This window comes from Ixodes scapularis, unplaced genomic scaffold, assembly GCF_016920785.2.
Source record: "Ixodes scapularis isolate PalLabHiFi unplaced genomic scaffold, ASM1692078v2 PGA_scaffold2__306_contigs__length_199485367, whole genome shotgun sequence".
In the NCBI taxonomy this organism is placed as follows: Eukaryota; Metazoa; Arthropoda; class Arachnida; order Ixodida; family Ixodidae; genus Ixodes; species Ixodes scapularis.
In genome coordinates, this window is record NW_024609857.1 from 78,350,583 (window position 1) to 78,371,299 (window position 20,717).

The 20,717-nt window shown below is 41.9% G+C and overlaps 1 protein-coding gene across 3 annotated transcripts in view; it reads left to right on the forward strand.

Annotated features, from left to right (window-relative positions):
- The window catches only part of LOC8027838 (glutamate receptor ionotropic, kainate 2), a 319,417-nt gene that overhangs the window by 69,657 nt on the left and 229,043 nt on the right, over positions 1-20,717 (forward strand). For 2 of the 3 annotated variants that reach the window (XM_029994322.4, XM_029994323.4), the window contains exon 3: positions 10,629-10,889. The exons of the other annotated variant lie outside the window; for it this stretch is intronic. In XM_029994322.4, the coding sequence (XP_029850182.2) occupies positions 10,629-10,889 (261 nt within the window). The remainder of the gene's footprint in view (positions 1-10,628; positions 10,890-20,717) is intronic. 3 annotated transcript variants of the gene reach the window in all.

Consider the following 20,717-nt stretch of genomic DNA (forward strand, 5'->3'; position numbering starts at 1 on the left):
AGGAGAACTCAAGCTGCACAGGAAGAAGTTTTATCTCCAACCTTGTTTCAAGCTTACCCGGGAGACTGCCCCCAATAAACTGTCCTCGAAGCTACTCCTTTCTTTCGAATCACACACGTCATTTTGTTTCATAATCGATACTGGGACATTCCTAACACGGCGTACGCCAGACGAACATTTTGGTCGACTACAACATTTTACGAGAAGACCTCTCGCCAAATAGAGCGCAACGCTCACGAACAAATCGCACACGGCTATTGCTTTCCGCTATAAAAATATAAATATCAATTTATATACATTATAGCGAAGTTCAAGGCGGTATGACTATCCTTGACGACTCTTAATGAATCTTTACAAAATTCTTATATAAGCTTATGCGGAGTCGATACATCAACAATCCATACTACGAGGCATGCATACACCGTTTTTAGGTTATCTGCTTGCGCCAAAAATTAAGGAGAAACGTAAATCATTCCTCGTCTTTTTACCTACTTGGGAAAGTTGAACAACACGGTACATTTTGTTTTCGCTATTCATAACAATTTTGCTTTTACAACCAACAGAATCTTTCTGTTTACTCGATGTTTTAGCTAAACAATTTCTTCAGAAACTTATAACTAACACCACTGCGTTTGCTCGCATGGCACCTAATGGAATGCTTTAGGCATCTTTCCTTTTTGATTTTTATAAAACCCTCAAATATACAAAATAACACAAAACCGTCGAGGACGGGGCGCGTTGGTTCAATTGAAGGCAGTTTTGCGTTCGAAGCAAATTAATTGTGTCGTGTTTCGTGTGTTCTTTTTTGCGAACTTGGGGTTTAGGCGGCGTTTCATATTCACCCTATTTTTAAATAAAAATGTTATTTCTGCGTGGTATCACCTCATTTTGCATCGCGAGCGTCCTTGCAAGCGTCCTGCATGCGCCGCAAGGATTGTGGGCATCATGCACCAAACATTACAACAAATTTTGTATAACGACCGTGGTTTGCTAACTCGAAACGTTTAAACATCTTTAGCTTATACCTGATCGTAACTAGAACAAATGTTGTCGTTAACCCAATGTCTACGTTTGTGCACCCCGATTTGTCAGCGATGATTTGAAACCACTCAAGATCGAAAACTAAAAGCTCATTAGATGCTTCACACAAAACTATATCACTCCAAGATGACTCATTCTCGCTAGCAGTTCTTCCCTGCACTCTTTCACGCACTCCCGCAACATTAAAGTGGACGGTTGATTTGAAACAACTAAGAATAAAATTGTGTGCGAAACAATCTGTCTATTCAGTGCTTATTTATAAAGAATGGAGTCCTTCATCAACCTCTTAACTATATACCAAAGGAGCGTTCCTCTATTTGAAATCTTTGCGAAGGACTTCCCGGCAGGTTTAAAAAAAAAACAAAAAAAAAACTCGACGGCTACGTTGACCGTTTTAGACGAGGTCTCGTAGAAGGTCTCGCCATATTTCTTGTTTATATAGCTTTAAACCTCTATGTATTATGGCTAATCGTATCTCATATCTACTTTAAATGGCGCATCGTTTTAGTTAAAATTTTCATGGCACTTGTAGCTATGCCTAACTTAGTTCAAGCTCGCTTTTTTGTATGTATAGTTTTAGACCTTCACATATAATAAATAGGTCACTGTATGTCGTATCTACTTTGACTGGCGCGGTTTCATTTAAGTTCTCCCTTATATTATTAATATTTCGAAAACATGCTTCAAATCTATCCTATAGTAAATTAAACAGAGCTCTGGCTGTGAACAGTACGCCTGGATATGTATAATTTTTTACTTACTGTGTTTCTGGTTATACTGCAAAAGTGCCGTCATCAGTTTTCATAAATTACTTAAAAAATAATCCTACTTTTTCATTCCTGAATTCAGCTTTCAACAAAGACATTCCATTGCTTAGCTGAATCCGATTATTAAACTTAAAGGCGACTTGATCAGTCAAGATATCACGAGGCATATAATATCATGACAAAAATGCCTAGTTACGTTGTGGAAAAAAGTAATACTTGCTAACAATTATAATTAGAAAAAAAAGTTGGCAAAGTGCCTATATTTTTTTTAACAAATGTGCAATTTGAAATTTATGTTAGTCTCTTGAAGGGGGCGGGGGGAGGAGAGGGTGAAAATATATTCATATTTCTTAATTAACAGAAGCGTGAATGCGAAATTGCTAAAAAATAACTTTTTTTTTCCTCTCCAGCTGCTAAAGCTACTGTGTTTATACTGCGCGAGTCGTTATTCGCCTCGAGATCGAGTTAAAGGTGGTGCTATTATCACGCTATTATCATTTTCAATGTGTGGATAGGACGGTGCTTGTTTTGTAGGCTATCTGCCGTCGCGGCCAAAAGCCTTCAGAATATCGCGTTTAGTGCCTCGTACAGTATCATTGTGAACGCAATTTCAACAAAAAATGGTTCCATACTGTTCATTGTCTCAGTGCAATACCTATTGCACCGAGGTGGGGGTCAGTTTTCACCGAAATCCAGTGGCCAGCGCGCTGAGGAAAGAGTAGCTCCCGAAGTTGAGATCTGACTCACGCGATGGTTTGCTCTAGCCATTTCACCGCTGAATACTTCAAAGTTCAAACCAACATTGCATGACAACCAAGGTAAGTGGAAAAACAAAAACTGTTTACGTAAGTGTCACGAGTGGCCCAAAGTAGAGTACGCGCAAGGCGTGCGCGTTGATACTCGCTCGCTGCAGGGCATTGTGATAGTCCTTAGTGTGGGTTCTCCCTCTGCGGTGTTTTTGAAGAGGATGAAAATGCAACGAACGTATTACTGCGTGAGAATCCGACTTTTGAAACATGCTAGAGTTGTCACTCCTACGAGCCCCCCTACACTATGACATACTAAAGGCTGGTTCACACAGACCCGTTTGCTTACTTTACGTTACGAAGAGTCACCGGGAAATTTGCAAGCTTCGTATTAAGCATGGCTACTAATTCAAGGAGGTATACTTGGCACGCGACATTCGCGGCACGAATGTTTCGGTGACTTATATGTAACGTAAGAAAACCGTGCTGTGTGAAAAGTTGAACCGAGCTCAACTCCTTACGTTACGGCACGACGAGCCTTGTGTCCTTGGTTGCCCCGACGGTAACTTACCGTCCTAACTTGTCGTCACCGAAAGATTCGTGTTTAGAATGTCGCGTGCAAGGCTATCTCCTTGAATTGATAGCCACGCTTAATACGAAACACAGACTTCGCGGTGATTTTTCGTAACGTAGCGTAACGTAACTTAAGAAGACAGGTCAGTGTGAACCAGGCTTTAAGGGGGCATCGACTGAAGAGGAAGTGGTTCGCTCAGCGCCATGCGTGCGCGCCGGACGCACGGGATCAATTTTCTTGAAGTGCGGTTGCAAGTACACGGTAAAAAGGGCTGATGACAACTGGTCAATCTACCGAAGGAGCAGCAATTAATATCGAGCCTAATCAATCACTTGTTTCTACTAGTGTTAAACAAAATGCTCGATAAAAGTATTGAAGTTAAGTTACTAACCCCTATAAAAATGATTTTTGACTTTTTATTGAAAACTTATTGACTCTGATTACTTCCTTTTGACTTTGACTTTCTGTTGACATGGTCAACAGAAAGTTTGTTGACTTCGTGTTGAAACTCTTCTGATGGTTTTCTTCAGCCTGTGTCAAAAGAAAAGCTAATGACTTTCTATTAACTTTATGTTGGTTTTTTTCTGCTGACTTTCTGTTGAGATGGTCAACAGAACGTTTGTTGACTTTGTGTTGAAACTTTTCTGATGATTTTCTTCAGCCTGAGTCAAAAGAAGAGCTGTTGACTTTCTAATAACTTTATGTTGATTTTTTTTCTGCTGACTTTCTGTTGACAGCGTCATTAAAATGACTGCAGACGTTCTGTTTACTTCGCGTTGAAAATTTTCGGTTGACTCTCTGTAGCCAGTGTAATCAGAAAAGCTACAATCTCTCTGTTGACTTTTTATTGAACATTGTACACCTCGACTAGCTATCAAAAGTTGCTAAGTTTTTCAATAGTCGATGACAAGGTGAGAACGGGAAGCAACATCAGTTGTCCCGCCTCCAGCGCGAGCCTTGACAACGCTTCGGCGTTCGCGCACCTCGAGCGCGCGCGTGCAGTCAAAGCACGACGGAAGGCATGGGACCTTTCGTCGCGGAGGCCAGGCGCTCGAAAGTCATGCCCTGCCGTTCTGACTGTGTAAGTGACCATAGTGACTTTAATGACCATATTGAATATTCTAGCAAAGAAAAGCAAAATAACTATTTGAAAGTGAAGAAACTGCCTTTACTCGCTTCGTCCTGAGTGGTGCTATGCAGAGAAGCCATAATATTTCTTATAGGAGCCGTTTTCGTTGATGTTGTTTTAGCGACTGCGCCGAATTATTATTACTAGTACCAATGCTTTTTAGTAAGAGATATCGTCCACGAACTTCGAAAGACTGTTTTCCCTTTGACAGACTGCCGAGGAGAAGTTCAAATACGTGGAACTTTAATAAGTGCTGAGGGGGTCACCGGCCAAATGATTATCTTCAATATGTAGGCTATATAAGGCTCTGGGGCAGTCAATGGGTCTGTGATTCAGGTGTTCAATGCAAATAAAGAAAAATAATTCACGTGTTCGTTCATAATGTGTTTGTGGTGTTTGTGTTCGTTCCTAATGTGTAGTGGGGTGTACGTAGTGGTGACTTCAAATACCCCAGGGACACCATTTACTAAACAAAAATATTGAAAAAAACTAAATTCGTTTTTTTTTTTACTTTATTTTGCTGTAGCTAATTTGGAGGAGTGGAAACCCATGTAAGCTTCCAAAACACTGCTGAATGAATAGCTAAAGATTTTTTTCTTTTTAATCCTCTAGCTTTTTAGCTGAAATGCTGCAGAATAAGCATCTTGGAGGCGACAGAAAGTCTGTTGACATTCTTATTACAAGGTGGGCCAATATTCAAAAGAAAGTCAACATAAAAGCTGTTGACATTCTATATCCTCTATTGACTTTTTTCAACAGCTATTCAACAGAAAAACATAACAATATTTTGCAAGGGAAATACCTGCTTCGTAAAGTATTTAAAATACTACTCAAGTTACTCTCACTGTAAAGTATATTGAGTAGAGTACAAATACTTAGAAATGTATTTCAGTTACTTTTGAAGATACTTCCGCATAGATTAATTTGTATCGATGTCATTGACAGCGACAATTAAACAGCTGCGCAAATCTGAGTTACCGGAAAGGTTTATTAGCACGCAACAACACAAAACGGCAAAAAAGTATTGTACGGTTATTCGATGCAGTCATATTATAAGGAGCAGGATATTGTCACGAATGAAAAATGACGAGGCGGCGAATAACTGAAGAAACTAAGCGTTTAATCGGGGGAACTTGTAGCCAAAAGAAAATAGAGAAGAACTAGCGTCGCAGGTATCGATGTCGGCAAAACAGCAGGATCGAGCGCTGGGGCCAGACTTACTCTGGACCGCCACATGGAGCACCTTTTGTACCCGCGTAAATTTCTGGCATATTCGTCGTAGACCGTTCGGCGCGTAGAGCATTCGTAACTCCATCAGGCGACAAGGTTTTCAACTTGCGAGAATGTCAAGTTGAAATAATAAATGAAAAGAGGAGTCCGCTCCCTATAATCGAACCCGGAGCGTCCGCGCGAGAGCCAAGCGCGGCAACTATTCGGACACGCATTCGCTCTTTAACGAGCATGGCAATATCACTGATAATGTTACAAAACATCTCTGGGAGAAAAAGAAAGGTCGCTTTGGGGAGGAGGTCAGACCTTGGCGCCCCACGCGGTTAACTTTAGAGCTACACGAATGGGGACTCAGCGATCTGCTGACATGATCGATTGCGGCGTCAGCGATCGGTTGGAGTTCGTGTTCTCCGGTAAGGGGCAGGAGGGGCTCTTTTGTTACCAGTCCGGCTTTCATGAACAATCCAGCATGCACGGTCCTCAGCTCAGCACAAAAGCCGAAGTGGGTCAAGCTCGCATCCTTTGACGACTGTTTTCGGGAGAGACCCTGCACTTAACGTCACTTCGTTTATTATTTGTATTTTTACATTACACTGCCCAAAATGGTCTGTGGACAGGTGTACAGGCCTTGTGTTGGGTAAACACCGAGGTGTGGGAACAACAAACGCGACAAAGCGCCTCGCCACTAGTGCCATCGCTAATTATCACGTCCTTCGGCGCACCTTAGACGCATAGTTTAACTAGAATGCATATTCCCTATATGGGCAGTTCACTATAAACGAACTTGGGATGCGAATATGAGTGAATGGATAACAAAAACAACCTAGATAATAGCCACGGCCATGGTCGCACCTTCAAGTAGGTTGCGTTCAGAAAGGCACTCAACGTGGGGAAACGCTTTGTTGGCATTTTGAGTGGTCATCCAGCTCGTAGTTCATTTCCTGTCCTGTTCTCTGCTTAACAATGATCGTTTATAGATAGTGTTCGCGAAAGCAATAAAAGCCAAACTCACACGAAAAAAAAAATCTTCGACGTTTTGCAGTAGTGTTGTCAAAGGCGCATTTGGGAAGGCGAGGAGAAACCTACATTGTGCGAGGTTTGGGTTGAAATACGAATCGAAATCTGCAAAAAACCGATGTTCTCACGAGCTCAATCAAATCACCGTAGCTAATCGGAGCTAGTACCAGGATTTGGTTGCTCGAAAGAATGTTCGTTTGCTCGTGCGTCGCCCACGCCACTTCATACCGAAAAACTTGGAAAATGGTGGAATGTCAAAAATATAGTTGAGATAATGAGTACAAGATACTCAGAAATGTAATAAAGATAGACTATCAAATACTCTCGATCAAAAGTATTTGCAAGATACCAAGATACTTAAAAAAGTATTTTCAATACAGTATCTTGATAGAGTATTTGAGATAGGCCTAAGTCTGGTTTATACTCCACAAATTTTGCTTACCCTCCAAGTGACGAAGGTTTCGTGCCACTTTGCTTGAAAAACAAATTTTCAATGGCAAATCGCGCTACATGAAGACGGCATGATTACATCTAAAGTTAACAGCTCACTAAAGTACATGGGTGCCGCGTACGAAACTTTAGGCATTCTTTCTCCGAAGTAACTGCACCGCCTACTGCAAAACCCTTAGCGAAACCCATATGTTCGAAAATAACGAAATTAGCGAAAAATAAAGGCACACGATTACCTCTCTTTTCTTGATGCCAAAATTGAAGTCTTTACGTTTCGCGATCTTTAGTCGCCGCGAATAGGTTCCTATGCCTAATACGCGAATAATTATAATTGCAATAACAAAACGTTTTACGTATGCAGCGTTTAAAACGACAAGGACGATGAAGCGTGCGATTCTCTCAAAGACGCATACGGCCGTTGGAGTTACAGACAATAGTCAATCGGCAGGGTGAGTACACGAAAGTTTATCAATCGTGGCACCATTCGTGAGTTCCAGATACACAGTGTGGGGATCCTTGCTGAGAGCCAACGACTGCAATACGTAACTCCGGACGTGCACGCACATCGACGTGGTTGTTGGGACCACGACACTCCACTCAATGATGTGCCTGGCTTTCACAAGTTGTTCGACTACTACAAGGCACCGCTTTTCGTCGGCAATGTACTCCAGAATAGTATGCAGTGGCACCCAAACTGAAACAAATAACCGCATCACAAAAGCAACCACAGTAGCAACATTGTATAAGCATCCAGCTTGTCATTGCTTGCCTTCGCTTGCTTCTACTCTCATTGAACGATACAATATTTTCGAAAAGAACAAGCATTGAAAACGTATATAGCGCAGTTTAGCCAAAAACAGGCTTTCATCGTCGTGAGGATCCATTTTTCAAAGTGCGCCGAGAGCGGCCGACGTGCGGCGGTATCCACACTAGCAGCGTTTCCAACATCGGCCGCTCAGTGGCGACTCTGCTCGATCTCGAGGCGAATACCGTTTTAAATAGGTGCAGCACCCTCCACCAGTCCGGAGAGATAATTTGGGAATAGGCTCTGAAGAACCATGTCTTCTCAAAACATCCTGCGGTATCGTAGTCCTGAATAAACTGTCACCTACAGCTGACTAGTACGGGCAAATTTGAACACGAGTGCTCATCACAGCTTGGCTGGGATATGCACTCAGTAAAAAATCTAGTCTTAGTGGTAGGCCCTCACAGCACTTTTGTTCATTCTGTTCCTTTCGGTGACCCAGGGTGGGCGACATGGTAAATGCAGAGCCACGGACTTGCTTTCAGGGAGGTGTTGAGTAGAAGCTGACAAAGGGTACAAAATATATATTGTACTTCCACTGAAAGGGGTGGAAAAAACAAGAGCCCCCCCCCCCCCCCCCCTTCCATCCTGCCCACGCACAGGCACAAGCAAAAGCTTAATATGTGCTATTGGACCCTTCTCTGATGGGGAAACCCAATATTTCAGGATTGTACTGTCGTTCAAACCTATTTATAGCGTGTAACCTATATATTAAAAGGTCTAAAAAAAATTGTCCAATTTCTTTTTGTCAAGACGGCATTGCTCCGTTTTATTTTTGTTTTTTTTTTATTCTTGGACGGCGAGAAACATAAATTATTTTGATGAATTACCCTAAACATTTCCCGTGTCTCTACCAACCTCGGATAATAACTCAACTCACTGTTACTAAAATACCTATTCATTTGGGAACAGCCATGACACAGCTTCTAGCGCATATTTCGTGTTATCCTATTATTAGCGACGGAAGGACCCAGAAATGGTGGTCTTTATTAGATCACTGACTAAGTAAAACCAACGAGGATTCAGAGCTGGTCCCCTGATTGTTAGGTTTGCGGCGCCATGACACCACCAACATTCACTTTATAATAAATTAAAATTATTTCGGAAGCAGTACACCCAAATTTCAACAGCCAGAAACACGAAACCACAATAGGAGATCAGAAACGACAAGTAAAATTTCTACACCCGTTTCTCCGTGGAACGTTCACTGAAAACAAGTTTCGAAATAATTATTGCTCACCTGATAAAAAATAATAACTCAGCGAAACGAATTCTAGGTTTCCTCGTATATCTGAATTTTCTACACCACGCTCACCTTATTTATCCTGAAGAAGACAGCATTATTTAAGAGAACACTTGCGATCGGCAAAACTGACGGAATGAGAATGTCAAGTGCATCTTGACACAACATGACGGTTGTTATACAACGCAAGATCAAGACCTGGCTTCACTACAGATCCCCTCGTTGAATAAAATACTCAGTAGAAAATATATCTAAGCTAGGAACATAGATGTCCACCATCTCTCCATCAACGACCGATATGATTTATTAGACCCATACAAAAAACTAAATATGTTTGATGCGCATTGACTATGGCCAAAGTCCTTTGAGAACTATGTTTATTATAGTGAAATCAGTTATTTACATATATGAATATCTCACAATGGAGAAACAAAATTATGCATCTTATTCACTAAAGCGATAATTACAAACGCCTGGCAGCCTTTACCGTCATCAAGGGACCTTGTTGCGTAAATACGGTTTATCAAAATAGTTCTTGTGACGTGGGGATACTATTAAAAGGCCATTTGTTTAAATGCTGGGTCCATTGGGTGTTGAAAAAAAAATGTACCCAAACAAAGCTCTAAGATATATTTGCAATTTGATCGCAAAACTTTAGGCAAGCTAAAAGAAAAAGTTCTTTGATTGCAAATACCGAGGGTGTTTGCAATTGAAAAATATGTGTTTTGTTCGTTTAAAATAATCTTCAATCTAATTAAACTTTCTTTCAACTTTCACTTCAACACTATTCAAATGTTGAAAGACAAGCAGTCCTAGATTTTTTGGAACGTATCAAAGAACGCGAGAAAGACAGGAATAAAGAAGAACAAAGGGCACCAACGGCGTGCATTTGTTTGTTTGTATTTGTATGCCCTCGTGTTTTTGTTTGTTTAATGCGTTTAATGCATCTAAAATCATAAGAAAATTATTTACTGCTAACGCTTAAATTCTAACTATGTTGGTGTTTATCAAAACGAAAAAAAAAATTGTGTTATAAAGAAAGCTGTCCTGCGACCGCAGACTGAAGTGTAAAGTCAAACGCCAACATGTACTCTAAAAAAATAATTTTAGAGTTTTTTTTTCTGCAGAAGGCAGAGACAACGAGTCATGGCGAACAGCACACGAATCTCAGCGAATTGCGATTAGGCCCCCAAGAATGAGAAGTGCACAGGTACAACGTATAAAACGTTATACTTGCTCTTGCCCCTTCGCAAATTCCATTTTTTTCTTCTTTTTTTTCTCAGATCTAAAGTAGGTGACAGGTTAAGTGCGAAGAGGAAGTTTCTCGCAGAGAGCCTCCAGACTTTCCACTTAAGCAGAGCGAACGTTGAAATAAAGGCGAGAAAAAAACTCGCTTCCTCTCTAGCTCGCGCTCGCTCTGTCAAGGTGAAAATGACATTGCTCATTTTCACCGACTGTAGCCGTGTTTTGAAGTTCGTTATCCGCGGTGATCTTTCTGCTATTTGTCATTAAGGAATTCGTGTGGGTTTTGAGGAAAAATAGGTCTCACATAATTTATTATAACTTGCGCTTTGCCGGTGATCACTTGGGTGACATTTCAGATGTTCGCGCTTTTTTTCATTGCAGTGTGCAAGCTCTTGGAGCAAGGTCTTCTCGCTCTGATCGGTCCGCGACATCCGACAACTGCGTCGCTGGCAAAAACTGCTTGTGCCCGGCACCGAGTCCCCCACATCTATCTGCATCGTGAGCTACTCGGTCGCGGCCCTCCCCCTGACTCGGCTTCCTTCACTGTGACGCCTAGCCCCGAGGAGCTGGGCTTGGCCATTAGAGATCTCGTCGTGGCCCAGCAATGGAGACACTTTACTCTCGTGTACGAAAAACCAGAAGGTAAGCACTTCCGTAAACAACTTCTAGAGTTCCCTCTACAAGAAAAAGGAAGAGCTTGAAAACGTACTACCGACGTTTGTGATCGTAAACACAATTCACCAGTGGTGCAACGAGGTCTAAAATACACGGGCACGCGCAGGACCATAACGCTTATATTCACTGACAGAACTCGACGGGCAGGAAGTGCCCGTCTAACGCCCGGCCACCAGCACACGTTATGTGCTTTCCATTGTGGATTGGCTTGGTGTGCACGCTCGAGGTTCATGAAACGCCAAAGCGCTGTCGAAGCTAGAGGGCTCGCTAGTGATGCAAAGCTATCGATAAATTGACTATCGATACTATCGATAGTTTTTCGATCGTTTTTCGATAGTCGACTATCGATAGTACTATCGATAGTCTGATTTCAGCCGACTATCGGTACTATCGATAGCACTATCGGTAGTCTTGCACTTCTATGGTAAGTGCTTGGGCTAGTTGGTGTACTATTTGAAAAAAAATAAAGTGACAAAAATAGAAAAGGAATCGACGCAAACTTCTAGCAAACTCCCTTTCTATTCTCCCCTCCTCCTCCTCAAGAGCTGCGCTCTAATTCGGCGTTACAGAGAATTGTAAATGTCTTTTATTTTTTTGTTCTTTCCGGTAACTTTTTATGGCATAAATATTATGAGAGTTCTTGCACATTATTATTCGTCGTGATGTGGAGGCACGCCTTCTAATTCCACGGCCTTACCATCCGCGTACTTCATCACTGCCTCTGCACTGACCATTTATCGCCGGCCTCTCTAAGCAAAACTCTGCGACCACCACGCTCGCCCTGCCGGCTAGGCAAGTAGACGTTGGCACACCCACCACGGCAACACTCGCCGTCCCTGGCATCACCTCGACTGCCGTATGTATCTGTGTAGCGTGATTCTGGCCTGGCACGATCCCGTGCCGCCACAACGCAACGTGAAGGGCCTGTCGCATCAGGCCACGCTTGTACATGGCAAAGGAAGGTGCACCGGACTGTTCATAAAAAAATACACCGCTCACCAACCAGGGTCTTGTTCCTGCTAAGTCTGACAGCTTATAGTCGCACTGCGCTTGGTGTATCAGCTCCAGGAATGTTTATGCATTGAGCCCGAAGCTTGCCGCCATCTCTCATGGAGCCACAAATTACTCACTTTGAGGTGCAAACGTTCTTACACCACCTCTAACTAACAACACCATCGGAATCATGTGACTGCGCTGTATGCTCACGCACCGCTTGATTACGCCTGGCCTCAGCCTCAAATTTATTCTGCGGGGTTGCCGATCAATATTTTCTTTATCCACCGATTTTTGCCACGCCGTTCCGCTCGCAGCTAAAGGAATTGTTCTTCACCCTGCTTCATGTTGGCCTGCAGGCGACGGCAGTGAAGGGAGCTCTATGCAGCGGTCAGTTGGTTCAGAGTTGCTGCTGCCGACAATAACATCCACGTTAAATCAAGTTCAGACCAGTTGACACATTTGCGTCGATTGCGCCCACAGGAAACTAAGTGAAAGCAAACACCGGGACACCGATATAACCATGGCTCAAGCTTGCTTTAAAAAGCTACCTCTTGCACTGCTTGCCATATTAGGAACGCGAACGGTTCACAATATCAGCCTGTGCATGCTGTCCTTTCCGTCGTTCTAAACCCAACCGACACAAATGACTGAATCATGTTAAACTCGTTACTTCGAGCCCGAAGCCACGAAAAAATAAACAGAACGTCGTCGGACTCGATCGCACCGTTCCTGACGTCTACTACACTGAACACCCTTCAACCGAAAATCTTGTGGACCTTTTGCGACTTTCCCGCAGTACTCAGTTTCAATTTATGATAGACCACCGTGGACGCTAAGTGCCATCCTGCAGTCAACACAGAGCTGTGAACGTCTCACGTGACTGCGTTCCCCGCGTTTCGCTGCGGCTCTCTTGAAGTTCGTGTGACAGTCACACAGCATTCGACGGGCTCTGATAGTTCGTAGCGTCCGCTGTCAACCACCGTAAGGTGAAGCGGTCTGTAGTACACCTTTTTAGCACTTATCATCCTGGCGAAAAATGACAGCACAATGCGCTCACACATGCATACGTGGCTTGTTGTACTCCGCAGAAAGCATGCAGTTACTCCGCATGCTGAAAATGCGTTCTACAGACCAGTACACAAACATCGCAGCGTTCAGTAACGCAACGTTCTGGAGTTTTCTGTAGATTTATTCCTTCGCTCCGCAACACTCTCTGTGACCCGGTACAAGATCAGGAACTCTATGTTCGTCGGCTTCATTTCCAGGCGTTGTGGTGATGTCAGAACGCATAGCGCTCATTGGCTATGATTGAAGGATAGTGGGTCTACCTCAAGGAAGCTTGCTTTGTGGTCTACCCACTATCGTACAATCGGACCTTGATATTATGATGGCACCAAACTCCTGCAAAAGAAGCAAATGACCTTGATCATCGCAGAGATAAGGCTAACCGCGCGCATGCGCATTAACGGGGTTTATGTTGCGGAATGTGCAGTGGACGGCCGAGAAAAAAATTCCGATTGAAATGGTCTAAAAAAAATTAATGCTTGAGTTGTTCCAACCCTCATCCCCTCCCCTTCTGCCATTTTATTCCCACGATATTCACGAAGAAGCTGTGAAATCTCCACTCCCCCCCCCTCTTTGTTTGTGTTCCTAAGTTTCTCCGTTCCGGGCATCTGCTAATTTCACGCATGCAGGACCTTCCACAAATGTGTCCTCCGTCAACCCCACATGTTTTCCAGAGAAATTGATACGGTTCACTCAGTCGCACCGACAATGCTTGGTAAAGCTCGTAATCGCTCGTTAGCGACGTAACGGCGTGTTTGTTTGGACAGATGTCACTACCAGATCTATTCTACCGAGCCCCCATTCTTTACCAGAGTTCGATTCAGTTTATATAGCAGTTCCACAAGGGAATTTTTATAGCCATGCATTACATAAACGTGGGTTATAAACACATAATACAAAGTTATTGTAATAAATAAAATTATAATTATGAAATCGTAAATCATAAATGTCCGTAACGATAAGATATATTTGCTGGGACATTTATTTTTAGTGTCATAAGGGGCACGAAATGCAGTATTTACGAGCGATTGTTTACATTTCTTGAAAGACGCCAACAGTTGTCCCAGGACTGAAGGAGCTGTATTTTATAAATGTTGGAGAAACTGAATTGGTGTGTCATATGACCAGGGAGGGGTGAGGGGGAAGAGGCAAGTTAGGAGAGAGCGGCCAGGGAAGGCACTGGAAGGGGGAGGGATACAGAGGGGGAGGGAGGAGAGGAAATACATTGGGACGGTGGAGAGGGCACTCAAGGAGATGGACTGGGAGGGGAAGAATGGATGGGGAGCGGGAATTGGTGTGTCCCGTGACGTCCCTTTTCCCCGCTAAATCTAGTGCAGAGGAAGAAGTAGGGAATTAGAGGTACGTGTGGAGGAAGAGTAATATGAGAAGGGCACCCCAGGACGCGGGTATTGATGGTTTGAGGAATGGAGAAGATCGATTGAGAGAAGAAAATGGTGTGTCACGTGACGTGTACGCATTTGCCCGCTACAGTTATCGGAGAAAGTAAATTGTTTTATAGGTCACGTAAAAGCAGGTCTCGTGAGGTCGATTTCCAATGCTAAATTTAGCGGGGAAACTGGATTGGTCTTTAGGTTATGTGACCCCAATTGTCCCTATAAATTTTGCTGGGAAACAAATTTGGTGCTCAGGTCACGTGACGTTGATTTCCCGTCTAAGCATACCAGCGAAACTGGGTTGGTTTTATATCACAAGACATGATTGAGTTCCGCTAAATTTAGTGGGAAAACTGCATTGACGTATAGGTCACGTGACAATAATTTCCACACTTCGTGTAGAAGTGAAGCGACTTCTATTTTCCCGTTATATCTAGCGGAAAAAGCCCGTACGAGTGGAAGAGTCGACGGACGGACACAATTTTCAGATTGAGAAATCACGTTAAAAACATTCCATGTTTTAGTAAATAAAATAGTAGCACTTTGAGGTATACTGCAGAGTTCGTAGAATTGAATTGAGCTTGTATTAGATACAACATTTCTAAAGAATAAATTTCAGATTCAGGGCCAGAGCAATCGCACTTCTAGCACGTGTTTTTTATTTACTTGCCATAATATTTTTCATAATGGCCGGCTTTTGCTTGGCTCACGTTAGGCCATAATTCTGACAGAAAAATAAGGATTCAGCTCTCACTAATGTCGCGGGATAAACGTAATAACTACTGGAGCGTAGTGTTCTTTGCCGCTGCCTTATTATTGTTTCTGCAATCTCCATGGCGATTAGCAAACAACTCAACAGTTGGAATCTTCTGATTTGAGCTGATAGTGCTTAGAAGATCACGCGGCCTGCTCCTCTCTCCGCTGCCTCTTTTATCAGATTATCGGCTATGTCAGGCTTTCAGCTAGGCAAATACTATGAGTGTGATCATGCCTGGTGGCATTATGGATAACATATTTTTGGTAAAAGGCAAGATATAAAACCTAAAAATGAACAAACGCATTACAATACAACGATTCTTCGTCTCACGCAACACCTTGCGACCAGTTACCGAATCCAAACAGCAAGTACTCGAACCATCGAAATAGCGGGAATACAATTTGCATGTTTGCGGCTGGTTCAGTGCGCCAAAAGACCTTAGTTTGATAGACAAAATTCACGATTTCAATCAGGCTTCTTCCATAAAAGCTTGGTATCATTCAGAGTTACTCTTGAGGACGTGAATTCAATTGAATTTGTATGTTTCCAGAAATTTATTCATGGTCGTGTATGGCATATAATACGCTAGAGAATGATGAATGAAACAAGTAAATCACAGATATACATTGACAACATCTGTATTAGAGAAAAAAGCCGATGAATGTTAGACAAGTTAAGGAACCCGTTATTGGGTTTTCGTTCAATCCCGCTACCATCGGAAACAGTTTTGATAGATCTGGGAAGATGTACACACCGCGATACTGTTCGCGCGAACACGACATCGGCGCGTTTTCGCATTTTACTTCTAAATAGTATTAGCGAGCACGAAATTTCATCGCTTACATTCTAGAACTATATGAGCTCATTCCGTAGCAATAATAACTTGGAAGACATCCCTTGGTTTTAAAGAGGAAAACTCGAAAAACCGGCAATCGCTTGTTCGGGCTAACACTGTCGCGCTCTATACCACAACTGGGTTGCATTTTAAAAACGAAGGTGAACTAAGCTGGGGTTTCACGCCGAAACGCGTAAGGCTGTTGCCTATTTGTGATTCCGCAAAGTATGGATATTGTGAAAGCCTTGCAGATAAATAAGGAGACATACTGCATCGGCAGAAGTGTTTTTTTTAGTTACGTCGGACAGAAGCCTTTGCATAATTATCTCAGGAGGAGCAGGGGCGGAGAATGTTAAAATAACACCGCTTCATTTTACTGACGTGCCGCGAGTCTGTTGTTCTAACGAGTTTCAGAGTTGGGAGAAAAGGGTTTCTCTCTGGAAACTTTGGGGGGTATTGTTCTTTTAAAACGTCGTCTTTTCTTAGGGATGAAGTGGAGCCGGACGACTGGTTTATTGTTCATGCACCGAAAGAGTGCTAGTTAATTGGAGTACAGCTTTGTCGAGAAGCACCATGAAGTGTTTTCAGAAACATCAGAAAACAAGTTCCCAGAAGTGTTTATGCACTTTAATCTGAGCCCCTGGTGTATTTCAATGAGAATCAATCCCCTCCTATCCAATGAACGTGCGCTATTTAAGCTCAGAAAAATGTAAGTCGCGTGTAACAAAACAAAAGTTAATATCAAGTAAGCATTCTTTCTGAGACAAAATTTAGGAGAGCGCATATGCACCTTAACTGAATACAAGTAACTTCATTAACCATCAAATGCGGTTTCGTTAAGCTATGTATTAGAAAGCTATTCACGGGGTGTTTTCGAAGACGGCAAATAATGAAAAAAAGAAAGGAGACTGAATTGAGAACTGTTTTTTTTTTCGCTAGAACTTCACCCACCGCGGCGACCGCCAGAACGAGAGCAAATTAATTACCCTAAGTAAATGAATTAGCTAGTTAAATATTCGCTTTAGAGGGCAAATTCTATTAGAAATGTGCTAACAGTCTCCGAAATACGCGGATCGGTTGTTAAAATTAACGCAAGTAGACTCGTCTCCCACAGTATTCTCTGGCGATCTTTGGCTGCCAAGTTTCCGCCTTAACAAAACTAACACAAAAAGATGGCGGAAAGCTGAGAGTCCAAAAAGACAGCAGAGTAAGGGCGCGCCTTCTCTACGGCCGCGTGACCCTTCCCCTGCCCCATCCCCCCGTCCTCTGCGGAGGCTGATGTACGTTCCGGGAGGGACTTCCGCCCCTGTTTTTTTCGTCTTGTTTTGTTGTCTTGCCGTTTGGTATGGTAAAGCAGAATTTCATTGTGTGAAGGGGAGGCACCACTATTGCATGTTTGACGACATGCAACACATATCTTAATGAAATGCACCAATTGAAGCGAATATCTAAAAACGTCTTCAGTAAATATTAGCTAAATGATTTGTTAATGATCACTTTACACTTACTAGCTGAAGTGTGCCGCAGTTGGTAACGTTATTCCGGAGGAAATAATTCTACATCGACACTGTCCTTTTAATAGTTTGCCCTCTTAGAAAAAAATAACACCCTGTGTAATCATTCCTATTCCGGAATGTACTGATACTATCCCTAAAGCTATTAAATCTATCCTGGCTAAGGCATTGAGATTTTTTTTTAAATTTTTTTAGAGGTATGATTGCAAGTTTTTGCCTTATCCGATTTGTCATCTCTCGGGCTTGAACCACTGTGTTTTAGGCGAAAGATATATCGAATCAAAATGTTCCACAGGATCGTCAATGAAGACTGCGGCATCGTGGGAAGTTAATACATTTTATTTTCTACTACCACTCGCACCAGACGATCTCATTTATTAATTTATGTTCCATTTCAGTGTCATATATATTGTTTAAAAAAAATATTTTTTCGGGAAACTTTTGATGACTGGGGTGAAATTGACGGACAGATACGTATAACTTCTAGTGTTGATTTTATTAGCGCAATTAAAGCTGTCTTTCCCTATTGCATGTCGTTTTCAGTGAATAATTTTCACGGGCATCTTGTTTTTTTGTGTTGTTTTCTTTATGGATTTGTATTTTCTACTGTAATGACCTCATATAAGGTCGCAGTATGTATAAATAAATTAATAAAATATATTTCACGCGGCTATGCAGTTTCAAGAAATCACACACACCTGAAATACTTTACAGGTTTTAAGTTTTTTTTTACAGAACAAAATACCGAGCTAGTGTATATTTAATAACATGTGCGTTACTGTTTGGTAACCATCATGGTGTCGCTTGCGGCATGAACCAGTTAACTATGTTTTTTTATTTATAGTAAAAATAAATGTCCTCAAGATTCCGGATGGTGGTTTCAATTATATATATATATATATATATATATATATATATATATATATATATATATATATATATATATATATATATATATACATATATTATTTGCCTACCGGTACCAGCGGAGTCAAGCTGTGTATTTTTCTAATCGCTGTTCTGTTTGCTGTCTGGATCGCGCGTGTGTGCTATCTTCAGCTGCATCGTTTTCGCTCTTCTTAAGGATCCACATGATCACACTTCGTCTAAATTCTAAATTGTAACCTGTGTTAGTGGACACTACCAAAACACAGGTTTTACAATGTGTAAACCTTGACTTTAAAAAGTATTTTGATGCCTTCTCAAATGAATAATATTACCCCCACGAAGTTCAAATTGTCGAATGTAGGTGGACAATGCTTCCTCGACGCCAGATAATCTAAATCTTTACACAGTGCTAGATTGAAGAAAAAGAACGAATGTGTCATTACTGCTCACTAACCCTTCGGTGAAGATATATAATGTAGGTTAAGGTTAAGAAACATGCGTGGGGTCAGCCTAGAACATCTTATTATCGCTTAAATTCGAATAAGATTAGCCGATGAACGACGAACTGCAAACCATAAAGCAAAGAGTGCGAACATAAAAAGTACGGCTCTCCTTCGTCAAGCAGTCAGTAACCGTAGCAGTATGTTTAATAGCAATATTTATTTTGTTGATCATGAGCGTATTACGTAACACATTTACCTAATAATCTGCCCCACAAAATTGAGCGCACGGCTTGTCAGTGTGCCCAGGATGACCTTCGAGCAGATCTCTGTAGCAGTCGTTATACCACTTCAGCCATAAATCCATTTGCAACACTTGCTCACACCCAACAAACACATCCCCCAAAACAAAACATCTAAAAGAAACATAAAATGCATTTGAACAGAAGTCACTCTACATGTTTGTAAGTCACACCGAAGTCTCCAAACCCTGGTCCGCGGGCGAAATTCGGCCCGCAGAGGGGTTCTGGCCCTGCAGGGATGGCTGCGGTCTTTCCTTGACGCCCGGCCTGTTGTCCGGTGCTGCTAACCCAAAAAGAAGCGCGTGAAAAAGAAAACTAAGAAGGAAAGAAAGCAGTGGCTGCCACGCGCATTAAAATTGCCAAAGAAGATTGAAATAATGAGAGAGCACTTCAATAAAATGCAGGTTCTATCTTCAAGTTATGTTTATTGCACGTAGTCATCACTAGCATTAGTATTATTAGTCACGTGATCCTGTCTATGTAACTATGTTAAAATTCCTTTGTGTTCTCATGCATACTGTGCCTAGTGTCTTGAGCAAAACTATTGCATAATGTTATCATTCTACCTTTATCAATAATCTACTGTCATATGTACGTATGCCAAATTTTCTATGCTCTTTGATGTATTCCTGATGCGTTTTCTGGGCCACAGTGTAACAGTGTAGTGATTAGCAACATGTTCGACTAAAGATATATTATACTTATTTGTCCGGCTTACATTTTTTAAATATTTTTATTATAGTTTAAGTTCCTGCACTTAAATGCTAATTTGGGTTTGTTTATGTAGTATTTTTCTTATTTATATTGTGTTGGGTAAAGCACATATAAAACGAACTTGATTTAAAGTGCAAACTAATTGAGAGGTCATGTACTCTGAGTAAAGAAGTAAGTACATGGAGTGCAATGTACTGGAATCAAAGTACCATAACTGAAATATAATTTCAAGGTAAAGAGGTAATACGTTTTAACACAATATTTCGTGATGCCCTTTCATTTCCTATGCGGCGTGCGAGTCCGTGTGCTCTTTGCGCACCTCGCGACTTTGTTTACCCTCTAGATATGCCCATGTGCTTTTGTTTCCCCTCGACCTCAACCAATGACGGGGCGCGCTTGGCTGCCAGGTCACAGGGCGTTCCTTGCGCGGGCTTAACGCTACCCTGTGATTGATATGCCCTTCCTTGCACTACGATTCGTCGAAGGCACATTTTGGAACACTTGCCCTACGTATACAGTTTTTTTTTAAAATTCTATGGATTGGCCCAGGGGTAATCGGACGTGCATTAGTTATTTTCCAGAATAGCTGCGAATATTGGATGAAGTCAAGAGCTTCAGAATCGTCAAGCATTATTTTGTGCACTTTAACCGGATAAAATTTAAGGAATGCATTTTGAAGTCGGGGTTTGAAGTTTCGTCCAAAAGTACCAGAACAAATACTTTAAGTGCATGTACATACTCAGATAATGTACTTCAAGTAAATTACATGTATTCTAAACCTGGATGAAGTGGTACTTTAAGTACAATGTACTTAAAGTACTTCCTATTACTGATATTGTCTTATTTATTTCCGGCCCTCCAGAGTGCGAGATGTTTTTAATCAGGCTCTT